Raw genomic sequence first — 19,068 nt, 5'->3', positions numbered from 1 at the left:
AGGTGGCAGATTCTTACCCGTTAAACTGCTGCCCTCCACGTCAGTGGTTCCCTGAGAGTGTGTCGCTGGGCGTTGCAAGAAGGGCCATGTCAGAAGGGAGTACTTCCACTGTCCCTGATTATGGCATACCTCCCAACTGTGCTAATTTGAAGGGAATCTGCCTTGACTGTTGAGAGGTGTGCCCTGCTCACCTGCCACTAGCGGAAAAGCAGCAGTGGTTATATATATATATATATATATATATATATATATATATATATATATGTATATTTTATTAGAATACAGAGTATGAACAGGACAGGCAGAGCACACACACACACACAAAACAATCAGAGCCGCCCACGCAGGGAATGGTGGTATGTAATTAAGAAAGAAAAAAAAATGTGCAATGCATTGAAGCATAACAAGATCAGAATTTCTCAACTCGGTAAACATTTTTTCAATGTGAGGTATGGAGAAGAGAAATAGAGATAAAAGAGGGAGGGAAAGAAGGGAAGAAGAGGAAAAGGAGAAGGGAGGGATAACCTGGGAATAACAGCATTATACGTGGAAGAAATAGGACGGAAGAGGGTAATGAGGACCTAAGCAGGAAGATTCACATTAAAAGGGGGAGCTGGGGCATAAAATTAAGATCTATCAGTGTTTTTTAAGGGGTTTTGGGGACGGCATAGGACGAGCTAGGCACGCTACCGGATGAAGTGACACTGGTAGGATAAAGCAATGTATTTCATAAAAGCTACATGCAAGGGCATGTTAAAATACAATAGAGCAGTGGTTCTCAACTCCAGTCCTCTAGTACCAACAGGCCATGTTTTGTGGATTTCTTTAATGATGCACAGGTGAGTTCATCTATTTTGCTGGGTCAGTAATTATCCCAACTGCTCCAAAGACAGAAATCCACAAAACATGACCTGTTTGGGGTTACATGAGGGTTCATATTGAGAAACACTACAATAAATCAAAGTCATCTGACAATTACTTAGTTATAATATTGATACTTTAAAAAATAAATAAATACAAAGTAGAGATGAAGATGTATATATATGCATATATATTAGCAGTTGTATAAATGTTAGTGTAAACTTCTAAGAAACAAAAACCATACCATGCTCTCCCTGTTACACAACTCCTAAAGTATACTCATCTCTAATTCACTAAACATGCACTTATTTTCAGTGATTAACAACAGCAAGAGTGAGAGAGGAACCTCAAGTGCCAATGCTACAGTAAATGCCATGCTTATTGGAGAAATGATCACAAGGTGTGTTATACATACATTAGGAAACCATAACTATTACATGGTTAGTGTGAATATTTCATATATATACACATATATATATATGTTCCAGGTTATAATGTGAAGACACATTGTTTAAAAATAAAGGACACTAAAAATTTACAACTTATTAGTACAATGCCTATTTCTATTAATTATAAAAAAAAAGACATCTTAGGGCACCGCAATGGGTGCAGCAGATAACCCTTTATGCTTAAGCACATAACTGCATGAATTTGTCTACTTTGACTCACTATATCCATAAACAGAGAACTTGATCTCAGATTGGAAAGGTCTTGTTATATAACACATAACTAACATAAAAAAAACACATTTTACCAGAGTGTATACAATTGAAAATATCACAGTACACAGTGCTTGGTACAACTACGAATGTATCAAGTATCAGAGCACATGCATATGCTCCAGAATGTTGGGGTGTGCACAAGGATCAGAACATCAAGGATACACATTCAGCATTACAGGTGCACAAGGTGTACTGAAGGTAATAAGAGGTGCACAGGGCTTATTACAGAAGGATGTGTGTACAATTCGTGCACATGGAGGTTGGATAACAGGGTTATTACCTGGCTGCCAAGAACAGCACACAGCTGACTGCCAGATAAGCCAACAACATGAAGAGCCAGACAGCAGGAGAGAAAGGATCCAGAAAGGAGAAGTACCCAGGCTTCCGGCCCTGTGGGAAACATGGGAATATATACAGGAGGGAACATGTGTATACATGAGGTGCAGTGAAAGGGTTTGGGTGTACAAATAAAGGGAGGAGCACAGTGGAAATGGTGTAACCATCAACAAGAGGTCACAGTGTAAAGCTTATATAAGAGATCAGAATATGCAACAAGTGCCCATGCAGAATGTTCATTGTGAAAGTGTACACTACCAGGATATAGAATGGTAGGAGAAATATATACATTTGCTGTATGAGATAAGATGTACACGAAAGTGAAAAAGCATAGTATGAATGAGGTATACACCTAGAAAAGGACATAGAGAACAGGTCAAGACAGTATACATATTGGATTGAGGTAACAGGGTAAGAGCAGTATACCTATAGGATATAGGGAATTTGGTGGCAAAGTATACATATGGACAGATGTAACATGGTAAGAGCAGTATATATATAGGATACACAGGGCAGGGTGGGAAAGTATACATATAGGGCAGATGTTTCAGTGTAAGAGCAGTATACCTATAGCAGAGAGGGGGCAGGGTGGGAAAGTATACATATAGGACAGATGTAACAGGGTAAGACCTGTACACATATGTGATAGAGGTGTCAGTGTAAAATCAGTATAATTATAGGACAGAGGGGCCAGGGTGGGAAAGTAGTATACATACATAGGTATACAGGACAGATGGGTCAAGGTAAGAGCTGTACACATATGGTATAGAGGTGTCAGTGTAAGAGCAGTATATATATATAGGATAAGAGGGCAGTAGGCCCTTATATTACAGTAAGTTACAGTGATTGTATTTCTTATCCCGATTCCTCATGTTCTTACCCATATAAACAAGAGCATAATAGTAAAATTACACACAACACTGTAAAATACCATTTATGGGAGAACTACAAGTACCAGCATGTGGGACATTAAGGGCTCACTGGTACTTCTAGTTCACATGTAAAAGGCATCTAAAAATAAACCCAGGAAATGGCTTTCGAAAGTTTTATTATTTTATTTCACATTCACTCACGCTCACCTACAATCCCTGTAGCCATTCACGTCCTCTTCTCCATGTAGCATTCACGTAACCTGTAAAAAAAAATCTATACTGTCCTACCCCTGAGTCATGTCCTCCTATGTCCATGTAGGCATCCACATCTTCAGAAAAAAACAGACCGAAAAAACGGAGCCCACGGACAGTCCCTCGCAAATGAGAACTCAGCCGCTGCATTTCTCATAGAAATGCATTGGCTGAGCGTTCATTGGCTTAGAGAGGCGAGCCATTGTCTCTCACAGTCAGTGAGCGCTTCCCACCACTGACTTCAATGGTGGGAACTGTTAGGTTATGACACAGGGGTAAGCGAATATGGATTTTTTTTTTTTACAGGTCACATGGATGCAACATGGAGAAGAGGAGGTGAATGGCTACAGGGATTGTAGGCAAGTATGTTTGAGTGTGCGTGCATATGAAATAAAATAATAAAACCTTCAGGTCCATGTCCTGTTTGTATTTTAATATTTCTTTTGCAGGTGAACTAGAGGTACCAGCAGGCCCTTAATTCCCCACATGCTGGTACTTGTCGTTCTGCAAGTACCAGCATGCGGGGGAGTCTTGCTGGGACCTCTAGTTCTACTGTAAAAGACAACATTACTTCATCTATTTTTTTCACAATCAACCCAGCACCTACCACCCTGGGGTGCTGGGGATAGCCTGGAGAGGGGGAACTACTTTATTGAAGGGTCCCCACCTCCCCAGGGATCCCTGGCCTGGGCTAACTAGCATTGAAGTGATGAATGCTTTAGCCAGGAGACCCAGTGAAAGGGTCCCACAGCTGTGCTATTACACCCCCCATTAGAAAGAGTCCGATGCTGGTTGTGGAAAATACAGAGGACCCCTATTCAGTATGCCTCCTGTATTTCCATAACAAGAACTGGCTCACCGAGCCAGGTGCTGGTTGATGAAAATACAGGGGAACCAAACCGTATGGGTTTTTTTCCCCTGTATTTTCACAACCAGGATCGGTTAAGAAAAGCCTGTTCCTGGTTGTGCTTTTAGAGGGGGACTCCACGTAATTGTTACACTTCAAACTGTTTTCTCACACAGGAGCATGCAGGGATCTCACTGATCTGTGCATGTTTCTATGTATCTCGCACCTGCTCAGACTATACACGCTTGCTATGGGAAATGCAGCGGCTGAGCTCTCATTTGTGAGGTACCATCCTTAAAGTAAGGTACATGTCCATTGGCTCTGTTTTTGTCAGTTTGTTTTCTTCTGAAGACATTAATGCCTACATGGACAGAAGAGGACACAACACAGGGGTAGGACAGTATGGACTATTTTTTTTTTTTTACAGGTTACGTAGCTGCTACATGGAGAAGAGGATGTGAATGGCTACAGGGATTGTAGGTGAGTGTGAGTGAGTGAGTGAGTGAGTGAGTGAGTGAATGAGGGCCCCTAGCTCCCCAGGTGTCCATGGGCTGACTAGTGATCAGGTGATGAATTCTTTGGCCAGAGACCCGGTGAAAGGGTCTTACGACTGTGGCGTTACACCACCGCTAGAAAGAGTTTGATGCTGGTTGTGGAAAATACAGGGAATGCCTACCCATTTTGTCTCCTGTATTTCCATAATCAGAACTGGCTCACTGCGCCTGGTGCTGGTTGAGGAAAATACAGGGGAACCCCATGTTTTTTTTCCCCTGTATTTTCACAACCAGGACAAGCTTAGAAAAGCCTGGTGCTGGTTGTATTGGAAGCATGCAGGGATCTCACTGATCTGTGCATGTTTCTGTGTAACTCGCACCTGCTCAGGCTATACTTGCTAGCCTGAAGCAAGTCTATTATTTTTCCAGTTTTACGTCAGTAATAGTTTGCAAATTAAAATCTCACAATCTATTACATTGGCAGAGTTGTATCCTTACAATGGCAAAACATCTGGATGTGAGTTTTGCCATTGCGAGTTTGCATGTTGTTGCTACCTATTACATAGGGTGGGTTTTAAAAATGTGTGACTATAGCGATATACTCGCACATTTGCAAAACTCGGACCCTGTTACATTTAGACTTCGATGAACAAACAATCTCCTTGCTGGTGATTCTCATAACAAGGTGCCAACCCCCAATATATCAGACACTAAATAGAGATACCAGCACTGGGCCTGATTCAGAGATGAATGCAATGCCGATGTTTGCACATACGTCAGAGTCGCACTGTGTATGCATCAAGTTTCATTACTGCTGTCACTCCCAGTGACATAGGCGAAACTAAAGGGTGGCCCGGGGATGCACAAGACCACCCATTAGGCTCCGCAGCCGTTCTGTGCTGCTGTAACCCCGTGGCTGCCGGCCAGGAGAGATCTTTATGCGTAGCAGGGGCTAACAGAAAATGGCTGCACCCATAGAAGGCTACATAAAAATGTCCGCTGTCTACCAATGGGGAGCCAGGGTTTCTTTTTCCAGGAACCCAAGGGGCTGTAGAGAGGAAAAAAGGGGGCGGGTTTATTGGAGGAAAGAAGATGAATGGGTGAGTAAGGGACTATACTGTGGCTGGCATAATGTGACTAAAGGGCATTACTGTGTCATAATGTGGATGAGGCACTAATGTGAGATAAAGGGAACTAATATGTGGCATAATGTGAATAAGGGGAACTACTGTGTGGCATTATGTACAATAAGGGTACTACTGTGTGGCGTAATGTGAATAAAGGGACATTACTGTGTTGCATAATGTGTGTAAGGGGCCCTACTGTGTGGCGTAATGTGAATAAGGGACATTACTGTGTGGCATAATGTGTATAAGGGGCCATACTTTGTGGTGTCATGTGAAAAAGGGGCTTTACTTGTGTATCATTGTGGGCACTACTGTGTGAAGTGATGTGGCATAATGTGAATAAGGGGTACTACTGTGTGGTGTAATGTGAGTTGGGGTACTATTGTGGAGTGGGTGGAGTGTGATGATGACACGTTCTCATTTCAAGTGTCTACGCCCTTCATGACGCGTAACCACGCCTGTTTTTTGGGCGCTCGTCTACGCGCATACACCGCCTCTAAAAAAAAAATTCTATTTGCAACACTGAATATGACATAAGTTCTGGTGAGGGGTTGGAACTGGGAGCACCCATTACCAAATGTCTAATTTCGCCTATGCCCAGTGTGGATTGATTTGCAAAGTGATTGACAGTTAGGGACCTTTTGTGGCGGCAATGGGGAGGGTGCAACTCAAAAGCAGGGGTGTCACCACCGTTTTCGGGTTGTTTCTCAGCCTGTGACTGCATTCCCGAAAGCAGTTAAAATGGCCCCGGCATCTCAGTTCCCGCGGCCATTCTGTGCGACTATAGGGTTACCCTTAGTGCGACCATAGTACCCTTATTGTACATAATGCCACACAGTAGTTCCCCTTATTCAAGGCTGATTATAGACTGATACGCGACTGATGCTGCGTCTTTGTACACAGTTGCTTAGATTTGCAAAGCCACCGGTGGGCGTCTGAGACATTTGCATATTTTTGCACAACCGCTGCATACAAATCTGCAGCTGCGGCAGAACTAGCTTCCTTCTCTGAATCAGGCTCACTACCAGGAATATAAGGCTTCGCGTAAATCTTTAGATAGGCAAAGAGGTTACACTAATGCCCCAATGCCAAAAAGCAGGGAACAAAGCAGCTGCAGCTGCACCATTGTGGTTACAGATTTCCCTATAAGTGTAATGTGCATTCCTCTTTAGAATTGATGGATGAGGCCCCTGAATAGCAAATCTTGTTGCCCACCAATGATCTAGGAGGCACTGTAAGAACAGAGTGATAGATAGATAGATAGATAGATAGATAAAAACATTGGAGGGCCTACATATAGATGAGGCATACTGTACATGTAGGAGACAGAGGACAATGTATGGGTCAGATATACAGTAGGACATGCTGGTAAGGGATGTACAAGGCATTATTGTAGGAGTGTATAAAGGAAGGTGTGGGTGAACACATGAGTACACAGATTTCACTACAGTTTACTGTCTGTGCAAGTCTGTCATGTGCATGTATTATGATAAATATTAAATAAAGAACGCTATTATTAAAACAATCGCTTAAACATATATGAGAGATAATTACAGAATGTGCAGTTAAGCTGATACAGAATGGCACTGTTTGTGTTTATGGGGGGAAAGATTTTCTTTTGCACTCCTGGCTTTCTGTTGTGTGGAATATGAAGTTCTATTACGAAACTTTTGTAAGACACCTATATACTGCATATTAGCTACATGCAAGAAGGGGAAGGGAGAGTCTGAGGAACAGGGTGCAGGTCGGTACCTACCATCTGGACCCGGTACAAAATGCTGATCCCCAAGGTCATGAACGGTTTGGAGAAGTCAATCACTTTCTCCCGCTCGGCTGTGATGGTGAAGGCAGCGACGGCCAGGTCTGCCTTCTGTGGGGAGAGATGTGCACAGAGAGGCGCGTTAATGAGAAATAATGGATATCATACGAAACTGGAGGCTATCCTCATTAGCTTTCATCCAAAGAAGCAATGTACTGCCTGGCAATATGCTACTGATGTCTTTGGCTGCGGAGACGGCTACAGGAGCCTTGCTGGAGTCCTCTCATCTTCCCCAAGCTAGATATACGTGGGCATGAATTCAATGTCTTTTTTATGTCGATGGGAATGTACATTACCAAAATGAATACACTAATAAATTGCCCAGCAGGGACATGTGTATATCATAGGCTTATCGTCCTAGTGATGCCATTATATGCTCACCTAACCGTTACTCCTTCCACTCCTTATCATCCTTCCTATCAACTCCCTCTCTATTGCACTTCTGCATTAATTTTATCTCCTCTAATTCCCCATCAGATTGGTCATCCACATCATTATGTCAGCAGCCCTCCTTATACAGGTATGTCTGCAGTCATTCTATCCTCTGTCACACTATAACCATAAAGCAATGTTGATGTCTTACTGATACAGTACAAGCTGAACCTATTCTAACCTATTCCATCAGAACGATTACCTCCTCTAAGTTATAAGTGTAATTGTTCCACCTGCCTAAAGTAAACAGAGATAAAGTACCAGAAATCAGCTCCTAACTACCATGTCTGTCGCAGGCTGTGTTTGAAAAATGACAGTTAGGAGCTGGTTGGTTGGAACTTTATTTCAGTCCACTCTATCTCCATCCAAACCTTAGTAAACAGACTCCTTTGTCTTTCATCTGCTCTAATTTAGGCCCTGATTCAGACCCACTCGCAAGCGGCTGTCCGCTCGCAAGTGGGTCGATGGTCTGCACTGAGCATGCGCACGACGGAGGGAGCTCCGTCGTGCGCATGCGCCAGACGCGACGAGCGAAGGAAAGTCCTTCGCTCGTTGTGTCTGATCAAAGGGGGCGTGCTGTCGATGTTGATTGACAGCACGCCCCCTTTGGTGGGCGTGCCGGGGGCGTGCCTCCCTGATGGGGGCGTTCCCACGGGAACGCCTCCCGTCAGAAGCCGGCCCACTGACATCACTAGTGATGTCAGTGGGAGTGATTTTGGCTCTGATAGAGGCAAAATCACTCCGGGGCTTGCGGTTGAAAACCTCAACCGCAGGCTCCGGCTCGCAGTTTCGATGGTCGCGATGGTCACGACCATCGCGGCCATCAAACTGCACGCTCGTATAGGCTGTGGGTGGTGACCCACAGCTATACGAGCGTCCAGGAGGACGCTCCATTTTTATGGAGGGCGGCCCTCATTCAGAGCGTGCGCTCTGCTCAGAGCGTACGGCTCTGAATGAGGGCCTTAGTTCTCTCCCTCCAGAAATCCTGACCTGCTTTGGGAAAACCTGAACATGGAAGAAGTGACCACCATTTATTTTTATTAAATAGTATGAGCGTATATCACAGACAGAGAATGTGTAACAGTTAGGTGGACTGCAGCGACCCCCTTCCTACCTCACACCATTAGGAGAAGTAGGGTAAAGCATAGCAAAATGTACATTACTTGGTTAGATAGGACATTATAGGAATGCTAAATGTTTCGGTTGACCAGTTAGACCAGTCCTTTATCGGGTAGCTAGCTGATGTGCCCCCCTCCCATCACTTCCCTTCCAATTTCTCTCCCCCCTTTCCTGTCTCTTCCCTCCTTCTCATCTCTCCTCTTTCTTCAACTCGTTGTCCCCCTTTCCCATCTGTTCACCCTTCTTCCGCTCTCTCTCCCCATACCCATCTTTTCCTCCTTCCCATCTCTCCCTCACTCCCCCTTTCCCATCTGTTCACCCTTCTTTCGCTCTCTCTCTCCTCATACCCATCTCTTCCCCCTTTTCATCTCTCCCTCTCTCCCACTTTCTTGCCCTCTCTCCCCCTTGTTCCCCTCTCTTTCCCTCTCTCCCCCCTTGTTCCCCTCTCTTTCCCTCTCTCCCCACTTGTTCCCCTCTCTTTCTCTCTCTCCCCCCTTGTTCCCCTCTCTTTCTCTCTCCCCCCTTGTTCCCCTCTCTTTCTCTCTCTCCCCCTTGTTCCCCTCTCTTTCTCTCTCTCCCCCTTGTTCCGCTCACTTTCTCTCTCTCCCCCCTTTTTACCCTCACTTTCTCTCTCTCCCCCCTTGTTCTCCTCTTTTTCCTCCTTTCCATCTCTCTTTTTCTCTCTCTCCCAACCACCGTTTCTCTCTCCCTCCTACCACCCCTCACATGTGAGTAGGGGAGCACGCACAGAAGTATATATTGCGGCACTGAGAGCCCGTGGAGTGCTGCAGGTGCACATGGGTAGGCGTTTGCCTCCCTCTGACTCTCAGAAAGCAAGCTTGCACCACCATGGGGCATCCGAGTTTATGGTGTTCATTGCGCTTACGCAAGACAGACACCATGGTCCCGATTCAGAGATGGACACAATGCAGTTGATGATGCAGTTGACTGATTATCGATGGTCTGCGCATGTGTCATGTTTCATTTTCATTGTTTCGCTGGCAGTGGGGATGTATTTGCAAAGTGACTGACAGGCAGGGACTGTTTGTGGACTGGAGGGGGGCGGGTGAAAGCAAAATTGTGTCATTGTGTCGCAGCCTATGTCTCAGCCTACGATAATTGACTGATCTGTAACCGATGCTGCATCCTTTTACGCAGTCACTTGGAATTACGAAGCTGCTGGTGGACGTCTCAATACAATCGGCGGCTGTGGCATTTTCATGTTTTCGCAGAGCCGCTGCGTACAAATTCTCTGCTGCAATGGCATTAGCGTACATCGCTCAATCAGACCCCATATACAGTTATATAATACATACATTTTTCAAATGTATATTTTTATGCAGCAACCAGGAGGACGGGCAGATGGGTTAGATGGTGGCGATGGCGAAGGAGGACTCAATCCTGGCACAACACAACAGCTAAGCCACCGGCACAGGAGGATAAGAGACAAGAGGACGTGGGTAGGAGAGATGGGGAAGCCATTGGGAGGGGGGGGGGGGTGCAGAAAAGCTTCTGCAGGGCCTGAATTACTTCTCAGCAAACCAGTACATCAATAGGGGTTAAGTTCCCACCACAAGTGACGATAGCATTAACAATTAAAGTCAAATCTGTAAAAATTGACAGTAACGAAGAAGGTCAACATTGTTAACACTCATTATGTATCTGGAGAAAGATAACTCAAATCGCACTACATTACTAGTGTTAATTTAGTTGCTATTATAACTAGCCGTTTCTTGAACAGATAGTAATGGGCCATGCATGTCAAAAAGCATAACCCCGTATCCCTGTCAGACTGGCCCTCCTTCATTTAGGATAACTAATTTGATCCCAGATTGCTGCCATGCCGCCATCCCTTATTAGAAAGGCCTGAATGAGCTCTCGGCAGCCTCGTCACCCCATCCATTAAGCTGCCTCGGTCAGAGAACGAGCAGACCCCATCACATACACACACAACACAATGAGCCTTTCCAATCCCCACTGCCAGACAGGTCTGCCCTCTGCCTCCCCCCACAGCTTGTTCATTAATAAAACCTTGTTCTCTGTCACTAGGCCAGAATGCGCGCCATTAGCAGGTGATTAATGTCGGGGATTCTGATCAATCAGAGACCAGGCTTCTCGTGAATGCCCAACACCGTAACCATTTTAGTCTACAATAAATATTAATTCAATCTGGATCCTCGCAGGAATGTTAAAAGGCCAGCCAAGACTGAAACACATACTGTAGGGACTTATAATGATAATGCTCAATGAAAAACAGAACAGTGATCAGAGGTTTGTAGTGATAGGAGAATGTATTGATGTAATACTGACTATCCCATGTGTCCCATCCATGGCTGCCTCGCCCAGTGCAAACCAGGGGGATGTATGTACTACAACTCCAATCATCCTGAGCTAGCTGTGTTTTTAGACAATACTTCCTTTTATTTTATATTACAATTTATACATTTTTTTATACAATTCAGACACTCAACCTGCGTATGCAATGGCAGTGGATAATCTATGCACGCCCAGGCAAGGGCGTTCAAACGGACAGACGTGCCTGTATTCTTCAGACTACACCCCCCCCCCCGTTTACCCCCCCCCCCCCCCGTTACCACCTCCAAACACTGACAACAGGTCAATCACTCTGCAATGGATTCCTCTGTGCTTCCTCAATCGCTGCGCACGCACAGTGCGGCTTATACGCATGTGCAATGGCAAACAATCACTCGGTCTGCATGCGTAGTCGCCATTGCATCCATCTATAAATCAAGCACTATGTACAGTAGAGTCTGATCCGTTGGGCTTAATCTGCTGTAGCTGTTCTGCAAGCTAGGATGGGGGGGTACGCTTTTTATATTGCACCTGACTGGTTTATCAGCAGCTCCTGCCCAATCAGCGGCCGCATACCGTATGTCGGTGTGTTTGGAAATGTTTGCTAATGGTCTTGGACCGGAAGTGTATGCTGGTAAGCTGGTGGTGCCTGGGGGTAGTAGAAGGGTCTCCTAAGGAAAGTGTGGCGGATGGACCAGATAAGCAGAGATGCCCCTTAACAAAGGCCTGTGATTAGTCCACACTTTTTAAACTTAGACATATATTTTAATTACAAAACGTCTCCAGCCTCTCCCTACAAACGGCAATTTCATACGGACATCACATATAGTACTATATCAGCCTCTACAGTGCCGCCAGAGAGGTTTCACCAATTGATCAGTTTAATGTTAACTTCTTATATTCATCAATAATTGCCAACCCTGATTATACCACTAAACAAGCAAGCGATACATAGCTGCCAGTACATTCCTCAGAAGAGTGAAAATAAGGCACCCGGCATCAAATAAACATTGCTTACAAAGCTCAGATACGATGATAGGGGTAGATGGTATTTAAGGATTTAGAGCTTGTAAAGAAAATGTACTGATCGGCAAATTGAGACAGCAAAACATATTTTGTTATATCACTAAGGGATTTCTTTCAGGCTAGCGTAAATCCTAACAAACTGTGTAAGTATTAATAAAAGCAATGATTATGGGGTCCCTGGTTGCCAGTGTGCATTTCTGGGGGAGTAGTGCATTTATTTTCCAACTTATTTATTTTTATTATATGCTCATCTTCTCCAACTTACACAGGACCTGATTAACGGTGGGTCGCCCCGGGAGCCCCCACACGCAGAGGGTAGGTGTGACTCTGCAATTTCTGAGAACAGATGCCCGGTGGGACCTGTTCCCGGATGGGGGCTGCCACGGCACTGTGTTCTGCGTGCACAGCACAGTCAGTTTGCAACCCTTGATGGCCACCGCTATAGTGGGGAATGGTGGGCTGTGGGTCAATCAAACAGGAGCGGGGCTTAGCTGACGCCGGGGGGTAGGACTAACCTCCTTTCCGGGCAGAAAAAAAATATCAGTTCCCGCTCGTCCATCGATGGCAGAGAACCATTGGTTCTCTGTCATCGATGGTAAAAGTATTAGACATCGGCCATAAACCATCAATGATTTCAAATCATCGATGGCCATCCCTACTCCCAAGTCCTCTGCTCAGCACCACGTAACACATCACGTCCGTGACGCTGATGAGGAACTCGACAGTCGCTCTGTGCTGTATGCACTGTGCATGCAGGACACAGAGCTCTCACAGCCTGACAGAAGAGTAATCAGGGGCACGGGGTGGGGCATTGTAAACTAGAGGGGCACTGTGGGGCATATGGGAGCATAGTCGCAGGGTGTCACTTTTATTTTCAGGGGGGCCCCCAACACTTAGTTGCCCCAGGGCTCCCACAAGCCTTAATCCAGCCCTGCACTTATATATTTAATTACATACAGTGTCTAATTCAGAGGTGCGCGCAATTTGAACGCAATGACGATTATCACGTAGTGGAGTAATTATTTGCCACAATGCATGCGCAAAAAGTTCTGAAGACCCCTACAACACATGCAGGACACGGAGCGTACGCTCAAGAATTCTACAGGGATCAAAAAGAAGGACGGTTTCAGGATTGCGGGGCAAAGTGATTGCCGGTGGTGACTGGGAGGAGACCTGAGGGGGACGCTAAAAAAATAAACGTTTCGCACGGGCGTGTTATGGGAGTGCCGTGTGCGTGTCAGTGAGAGTGACTGCCATAAGGCTGGTGCTAGTGTTAATGGTGCGCAGATGGAGGCGTATCAAGAATCACCAGCGGTGTTACATCGAGCAGAGATGCTCAAAGTGGGCGCTTCAAGGTTTGCACATTCAGAGGCAGGCTACTACCTCCAGGAGAATGCGCTGATACAACATTTGCTTATAATCACCCGCCCCCCCCCCATGCAATGTATTATCCTGGGATCCTCCCTGGGGCCCTGATACCGCTGCGATTAAGGGTGATAATGACACATTATACAGCTACACTGTGTAAGCGCATCTGGATTCTGTATAAGAGTGGAGTAATGGTGGTGGGCCAAGGGGATGGATGGGGAATGTGCAGCAGTGCCGGTCGTGAGTGTGGAAACATGCCTTCAGAGGGAACATGACTGACAATCGCATTTCTTTTCAGCTGAAGCCTTTAGAGAGGTTTTGTGTCGGATTTTTGGCTGCCAACTAAATAAAAAATGTATTTTAATTATGGTGAACTTTATTGTAAGTGTACCTGTTATCTACACAGATTGGAGGCAGACATTCTGCCTGCTGAGTTAATATTCATCACAATGGAAGAATAAGTGGTTCAGGCCACAAAATGGCTGCCTTCACCAAGTGCACCAAGTCACAGTGATGTCACTGCAGTGCTACCTCATGATTTGTCTGCAAGCTCCGTTACATGAGTCATCCCCACAACGTGACTGCCCTCTTCTGACTTGGTGACAGTGACACAACATACTAAACACAAATATCAGAAGACCAAACAAATCAGAGGCATCATACAAATCAGAGGCATCATGAAGGTTTAAGCGTAGCACACATCTACTGCATTGAGAAGATGGTCAATTAAGCAGCGTCACCCACCCGGTTGATGAGTTCTCCCACCATCCCTGTCCAGGAACCATTAGGCTCAGGAGCTCCATACAGCCCGTCTTCTACAAGCTTTATTTTATAGTTGAACCTCAGGAGAGAAGCAAGCTCCATCAGCATCTCCGCACAGAAGCCTTCGTATTGGTCATTGCCAGACAGGGATTTAAAATTTGCCTTACGCATCATGTAGGGGTTCTCCTGGGAGAGCGAGAGAGGGAACATCAGTGAGGTGGGTTAAGTCACAGGACGGATGAGTCTACAGAGACATACACCACCCAAAAATGTGCTTAAAAAACAAATGGCATTATCAAACTGGATTCTACAAACTTGCTGTTTATTGCTGGTGATGGAAATGTACTACTTAGAATGTCTAGAGGAAATTTACAGAGCTACATATAGAGTAGCTCTCAGACTATAGATGTCTAGCTGAACAAAGGAAGCTCGTCCCGTAGGAACTTACGAGAATCGTGGTGACCACCAAAGTCTTGTTTTCCAAGGTCTCTGAGATGTTTATGTCCAGAGTGGTGGCATTCATGGCCAAGGTACGGTTTGAATACCAGACTCCAACCTGCAACAGAGATAAAGAAAGGGTTAATAGGAGATCGCGGTTACGCCGCCTCTGACCAAAATGTCCTCAGCAATACAAGGAATAAAAATATTCTGTACATGTATTATTTATCAGCTGTGGCAGGTCCTCCCTAACATAGAAAACTCTTTATTTAAACCACAGAAAAATCACTTTATTATAAATAATTCCTAAACCATGAAGACTGTAGGTCTGATGCTGAGTTGGGTGGAACGCGTCCGTATGTGCACGGAACAAAATGTGCATAGCTTCCCGTATGCAGAATTGTACACATCTTGTGGTGCACCCACCCCCTATGCTTACATTCGGGCAAGTCTCCATCATCAGTGCACACTTACATTAGTCTATATTTGGGAAAAAGATGTCACCATGCCCTCGCTGAACTTTGCCTATGAGAGAAATTCCCATTACAGCATGGAGATGGAACTGAAATACATACAGTATGAACCTGCATTGCCCCTACCTGCGCACATTCAGTCCCGGAGAAGCACAAAGAAATTGCAAGAGACTGTCTGCTAAAGGACGTATGTGCTGCTATGCATCAGCCCCTAGAAGGCTTCTAATCTGATTCCACAACACACAGTGGTTAAAAAAAAATCTTTCATCATAGTGAAAAAACTTGTATCGTCCTGGACATATAGTACAATAGTCCGCTTCTGTGCTGTTATTTTAGTGTTTTATGGTATTAATTAGGGATGTGCGCCGACCCCCATGTTTTGGTTTTGGATCTGTATCTCCTTGTGTTTTGGATCTGGATTTGCCAAAACCGCCCCTTGTGTGTCTTGGTTTTGAAACTGTATTTTTTTCTAAAAAAAAATCATAAAAACAGCTAAAATCACATAATTTGGGCAGGTTTTTGTTCCTACAGTATTATTAACCTCAATAACATTTATTTCCAGTAATTTCCAGTCAATTTTGACTCACAGCTCACAATATTGATTTTTTCATCTAGTTTAGGGCCAAAAGGTTGCATCCAGCTAGATGGTTGACTAAGCTAAGTGACAGCAGTGGGCGGCACTAACATGTGGCAGTTCAGCTTCCAACAGAGTGGCATTGCAGTGGTAGACAGGATGGAAGTTTAATAAACTATACGACCCCTAGGAATTTTAAAAACCAAGAATGTTTTCCTTAACTAGGTCACAGGCCCTACAGAGTTGGAATATGTTTATGGACTGAAGACAGGGAAAGGACGGAAGGATTGATTAATTTTTTAATTTATTTAATGTTTTGATTCTTAAAAAAAATTAATGAAGGAAGATCAATTTAGGATCAAGTTCTTCAGTTCCTAAAAGACATCTTTGATCTGGAGGAGGTTTTTTAGTTTTTTATACATCTAATAGATATGAGGTGGCCTTGCTTGTGGAGGTGCTGCTAGAACATACTGGAAACAGACGTTTACTTTGTACTCTGGGAGGTTGTTAGGGATAAGGGGACCAATACTTGCTGTTTACAGATGAGGAAAGCAGCCTGTAGTGCTCCGGCTGAACTAGAACTCCCAGCATCTGTGATGTTTGCTGGGCCTACTGGAAGTTATTTGTCAACAACAGGTGGCGTGCTTCAGGTTACCTCAGCCTGCTTCACGCACTGTATGTACCATGTAAATATGTATGTACGGTATGTGACTAATATACACAACTAATTTTTGTATTAAACGTATTTGCACCTTATTTGCCCACCTCATCAACTTGGTGGTTCAGAATTATTATTTTTTTAAATGAAAGGGGCATACAGGAGATGCTGTCTGTGGCCATTACAATTTATCGACATCCATAAACCGTAAAACTAAAAATGTCAGGCAGCAATGCCCCAAACAGCACATAATGCAAAAAAAGAGGTGCAAGATGGAATCATCCTTGGGTCTTCCCACCCACCCTTATGTTGTATATATGAAACAGGACATTCACAGTTTAACAAACCAATCACTTCAGTGACAGGGACTGCCAATTGTGGCTGAAATGATTGGTTTGTTTGGTTTGCCAATGTGCAGTGGACATTGGTGGCAATGATCCCATACACAAACTGGCTTTACAACATGGGTAAGATCAGATGTCGTCATCATCAACGTCATCATCATCATCATCCCCATCAGTGTGTAAATCCTCTTCTTCACACAATAGTAATTCATCCCCGCTGGAATCCACCATTACAGGCACCCCTGTATTTTCTTGCCTTAATTGCTGGTAAAGGTCTTCCTCATGGAATTTGTAATTAATTTTGATGAACATCATCTTTTCCACATTTTGGGGAAGAAACCTCCTACGCCGATCACTGACAAGGTTCCCGGCTGCGCTGAAAACTCTTTCAGAGTACACACTGGAGAGTGGGTAACTTAAGTAAAGCAAAGTCAGTTTAAGTAAGGGACTCCAAATTCCCTCTTTTTCCTGCCAGTAGTGAAACGGACTGTCTGACTTGCCTTTTTGAATGCTATCCCTAAAATAATTATCCACCATTTTCGGAATGGTGAGCGTATCAGACGGAGTCATGGTAGACATGTCTCTAATTGTAGGCAGTTCTTTCAGATCCAACCAGATGTCATTAGGTTTTGCTGACTGATCTGCATCACCAGCAGTGGGTCTCTTAGGAAAATCTAGTTTTTTCCTGGCAGCCGCAGAAAGTGAAGGAGGAGATGCTGCCATGTCACGTGCCGCTTGAGCTGACAATTTTTTCACCAGCAGCTCTTTGTATCTTTTCAGATTATGTCCATTGGAAAGAAAGACACAAGGTATGACTTAAACCTAGGATCAAGTATGGTCGCCAAAATATAGTGAGCTGATTTCAAGAGATTTACGACCCTTGGATACTGGCAAAGGGAATGAAGGGTTTGATCTACAAGTCCCACATACTTAGCGGAATCACTCTGTTTCAGCTTCTCCTTCATTTTATCCAGCTGCTTTTGCAAAAATCTTATTAGGGGAATGACCTGACTCAAGCTGGCAGTGTCTGAACTAACTTCACATGTGGCAAATTCAAAGGGTATGAAAACCTTGCACAACACAGAAATTATTCTCCACTGCGCTTGACTAAGGTGCATTCCAGCTCTTTTCCCTATGTCATAATCCATTATGTAACCTTGTATGGCCTTTTACTGCTCCTCCATCTGCTGAAGCATATAGAGGGTAGAATTCAACAGTACTTGCTGGTGCTGCAATCTTCGACATGCAGTTGCTGAATGTCGAAAATGTCTCAAAATATTTCGGGCCACCGAGAGCATCTCCTGCACGCCCCTGTCAGTTTTAAAAAAATGTTGCACCACCAAATTAATTGTGTGAGCAAAACATGGGATGTGTTCGAATTCGCGCAGATGTAATGCTCGCACAATATTGGTGGCATTGTCAGAAATCACAAATCCCGAGGAGAGTCCAAGCTGGATAAGGCTTTTTGCAATGATTTCCCTGAGTTTTTCTAAGAGGTTCTCAGCGGTATGCCTCTGAATGAGATAGGATTTGTTAGATGCTGCTGCTGTTGCTGTTTGCACTCCTTGGAGGCAATACACCTACCCAGTGGGCTGTCACAGTCATGTAATCTTTAGTTTGCCCTGTCCCACTTGTCCAAATATCTGTGGTTAAGTGGACAGTGGGCACAACGGCATGTTGGAAGACACTAATAAGGTTTTTTAACATCCTTGTACAGACAGGGAATTGCTGTTCTAGTGAAGTGGAATCTAGAAGGGACATGGTAGTGGGGACACAGGACCTCAATTAACTGTCTAAAACCCACTGCATTAATGGTGAAAACTGGACGCACATCTAATATCAGCATACTGTAGCTGTTATGGCATCAGTAATCCGCTGTACAACTGGGTGACTGCTGTCATATTTGTTCCCCATTGCAAAGGATTGTTTGACAGTCAATTGTTTTGTTAAACTTCTAAAAGTAGTCTTTTTCCTGGTCCCCTTCTGGGATGAAGATCCACTCACAGCAGCAGCAGCAACAGGCGTAGCACTCAAGGATCCTTCTGAGGAATCACGGATATGAGAGGAGTCAGGCATTCTTAAAAATTGGATGCAGGACTACTTCCGATCACGATTGAGGATGTTGATGATGATGCAGGTGTTGGTGGCGGAGATTGCAGGCGCTTGGATCTAACAGAGAGAAGGGAGCAGCTAGGTGACGCTGGACTGATTGTTACGTTATTAGAAAAAGT

General features: G+C 44.5%; 1 protein-coding gene across 7 annotated transcripts in view; it reads right to left on the bottom strand.

The window, feature by feature from the left end:
• GRIK5 (glutamate ionotropic receptor kainate type subunit 5) overlaps nucleotides 1-19,068 on the bottom strand; it is a 344,326-nt gene that overhangs the window by 71,277 nt on the left and 253,981 nt on the right. For all 7 annotated transcript variants that reach the window (XM_088453192.1, XM_088453187.1, XM_088453185.1 and 4 more), the window contains 4 exons: nucleotides 14,799-14,906; nucleotides 14,333-14,536; nucleotides 7,268-7,381; nucleotides 1,864-1,973 (listed from right to left, as the gene is read on the bottom strand). In XM_088453192.1, the coding sequence (XP_088309318.1) occupies nucleotides 1,864-1,973; nucleotides 7,268-7,381; nucleotides 14,333-14,536; nucleotides 14,799-14,906 (536 nt within the window). The remainder of the gene's footprint in view (nucleotides 1-1,863; nucleotides 1,974-7,267; nucleotides 7,382-14,332; nucleotides 14,537-14,798; nucleotides 14,907-19,068) is intronic.

The sequence above is a fragment of the Taudactylus pleione genome, unplaced genomic scaffold (assembly GCF_031769625.1).
Source record: "Taudactylus pleione unplaced genomic scaffold, aTauple2 ptg000572l, whole genome shotgun sequence".
In the NCBI taxonomy this organism is placed as follows: domain Eukaryota; kingdom Metazoa; phylum Chordata; class Amphibia; order Anura; family Myobatrachidae; genus Taudactylus; species Taudactylus pleione.
Note: the sequence above shows the minus strand (reverse complement) of the source record. Positions and strands in the feature narration are given on the sequence as shown.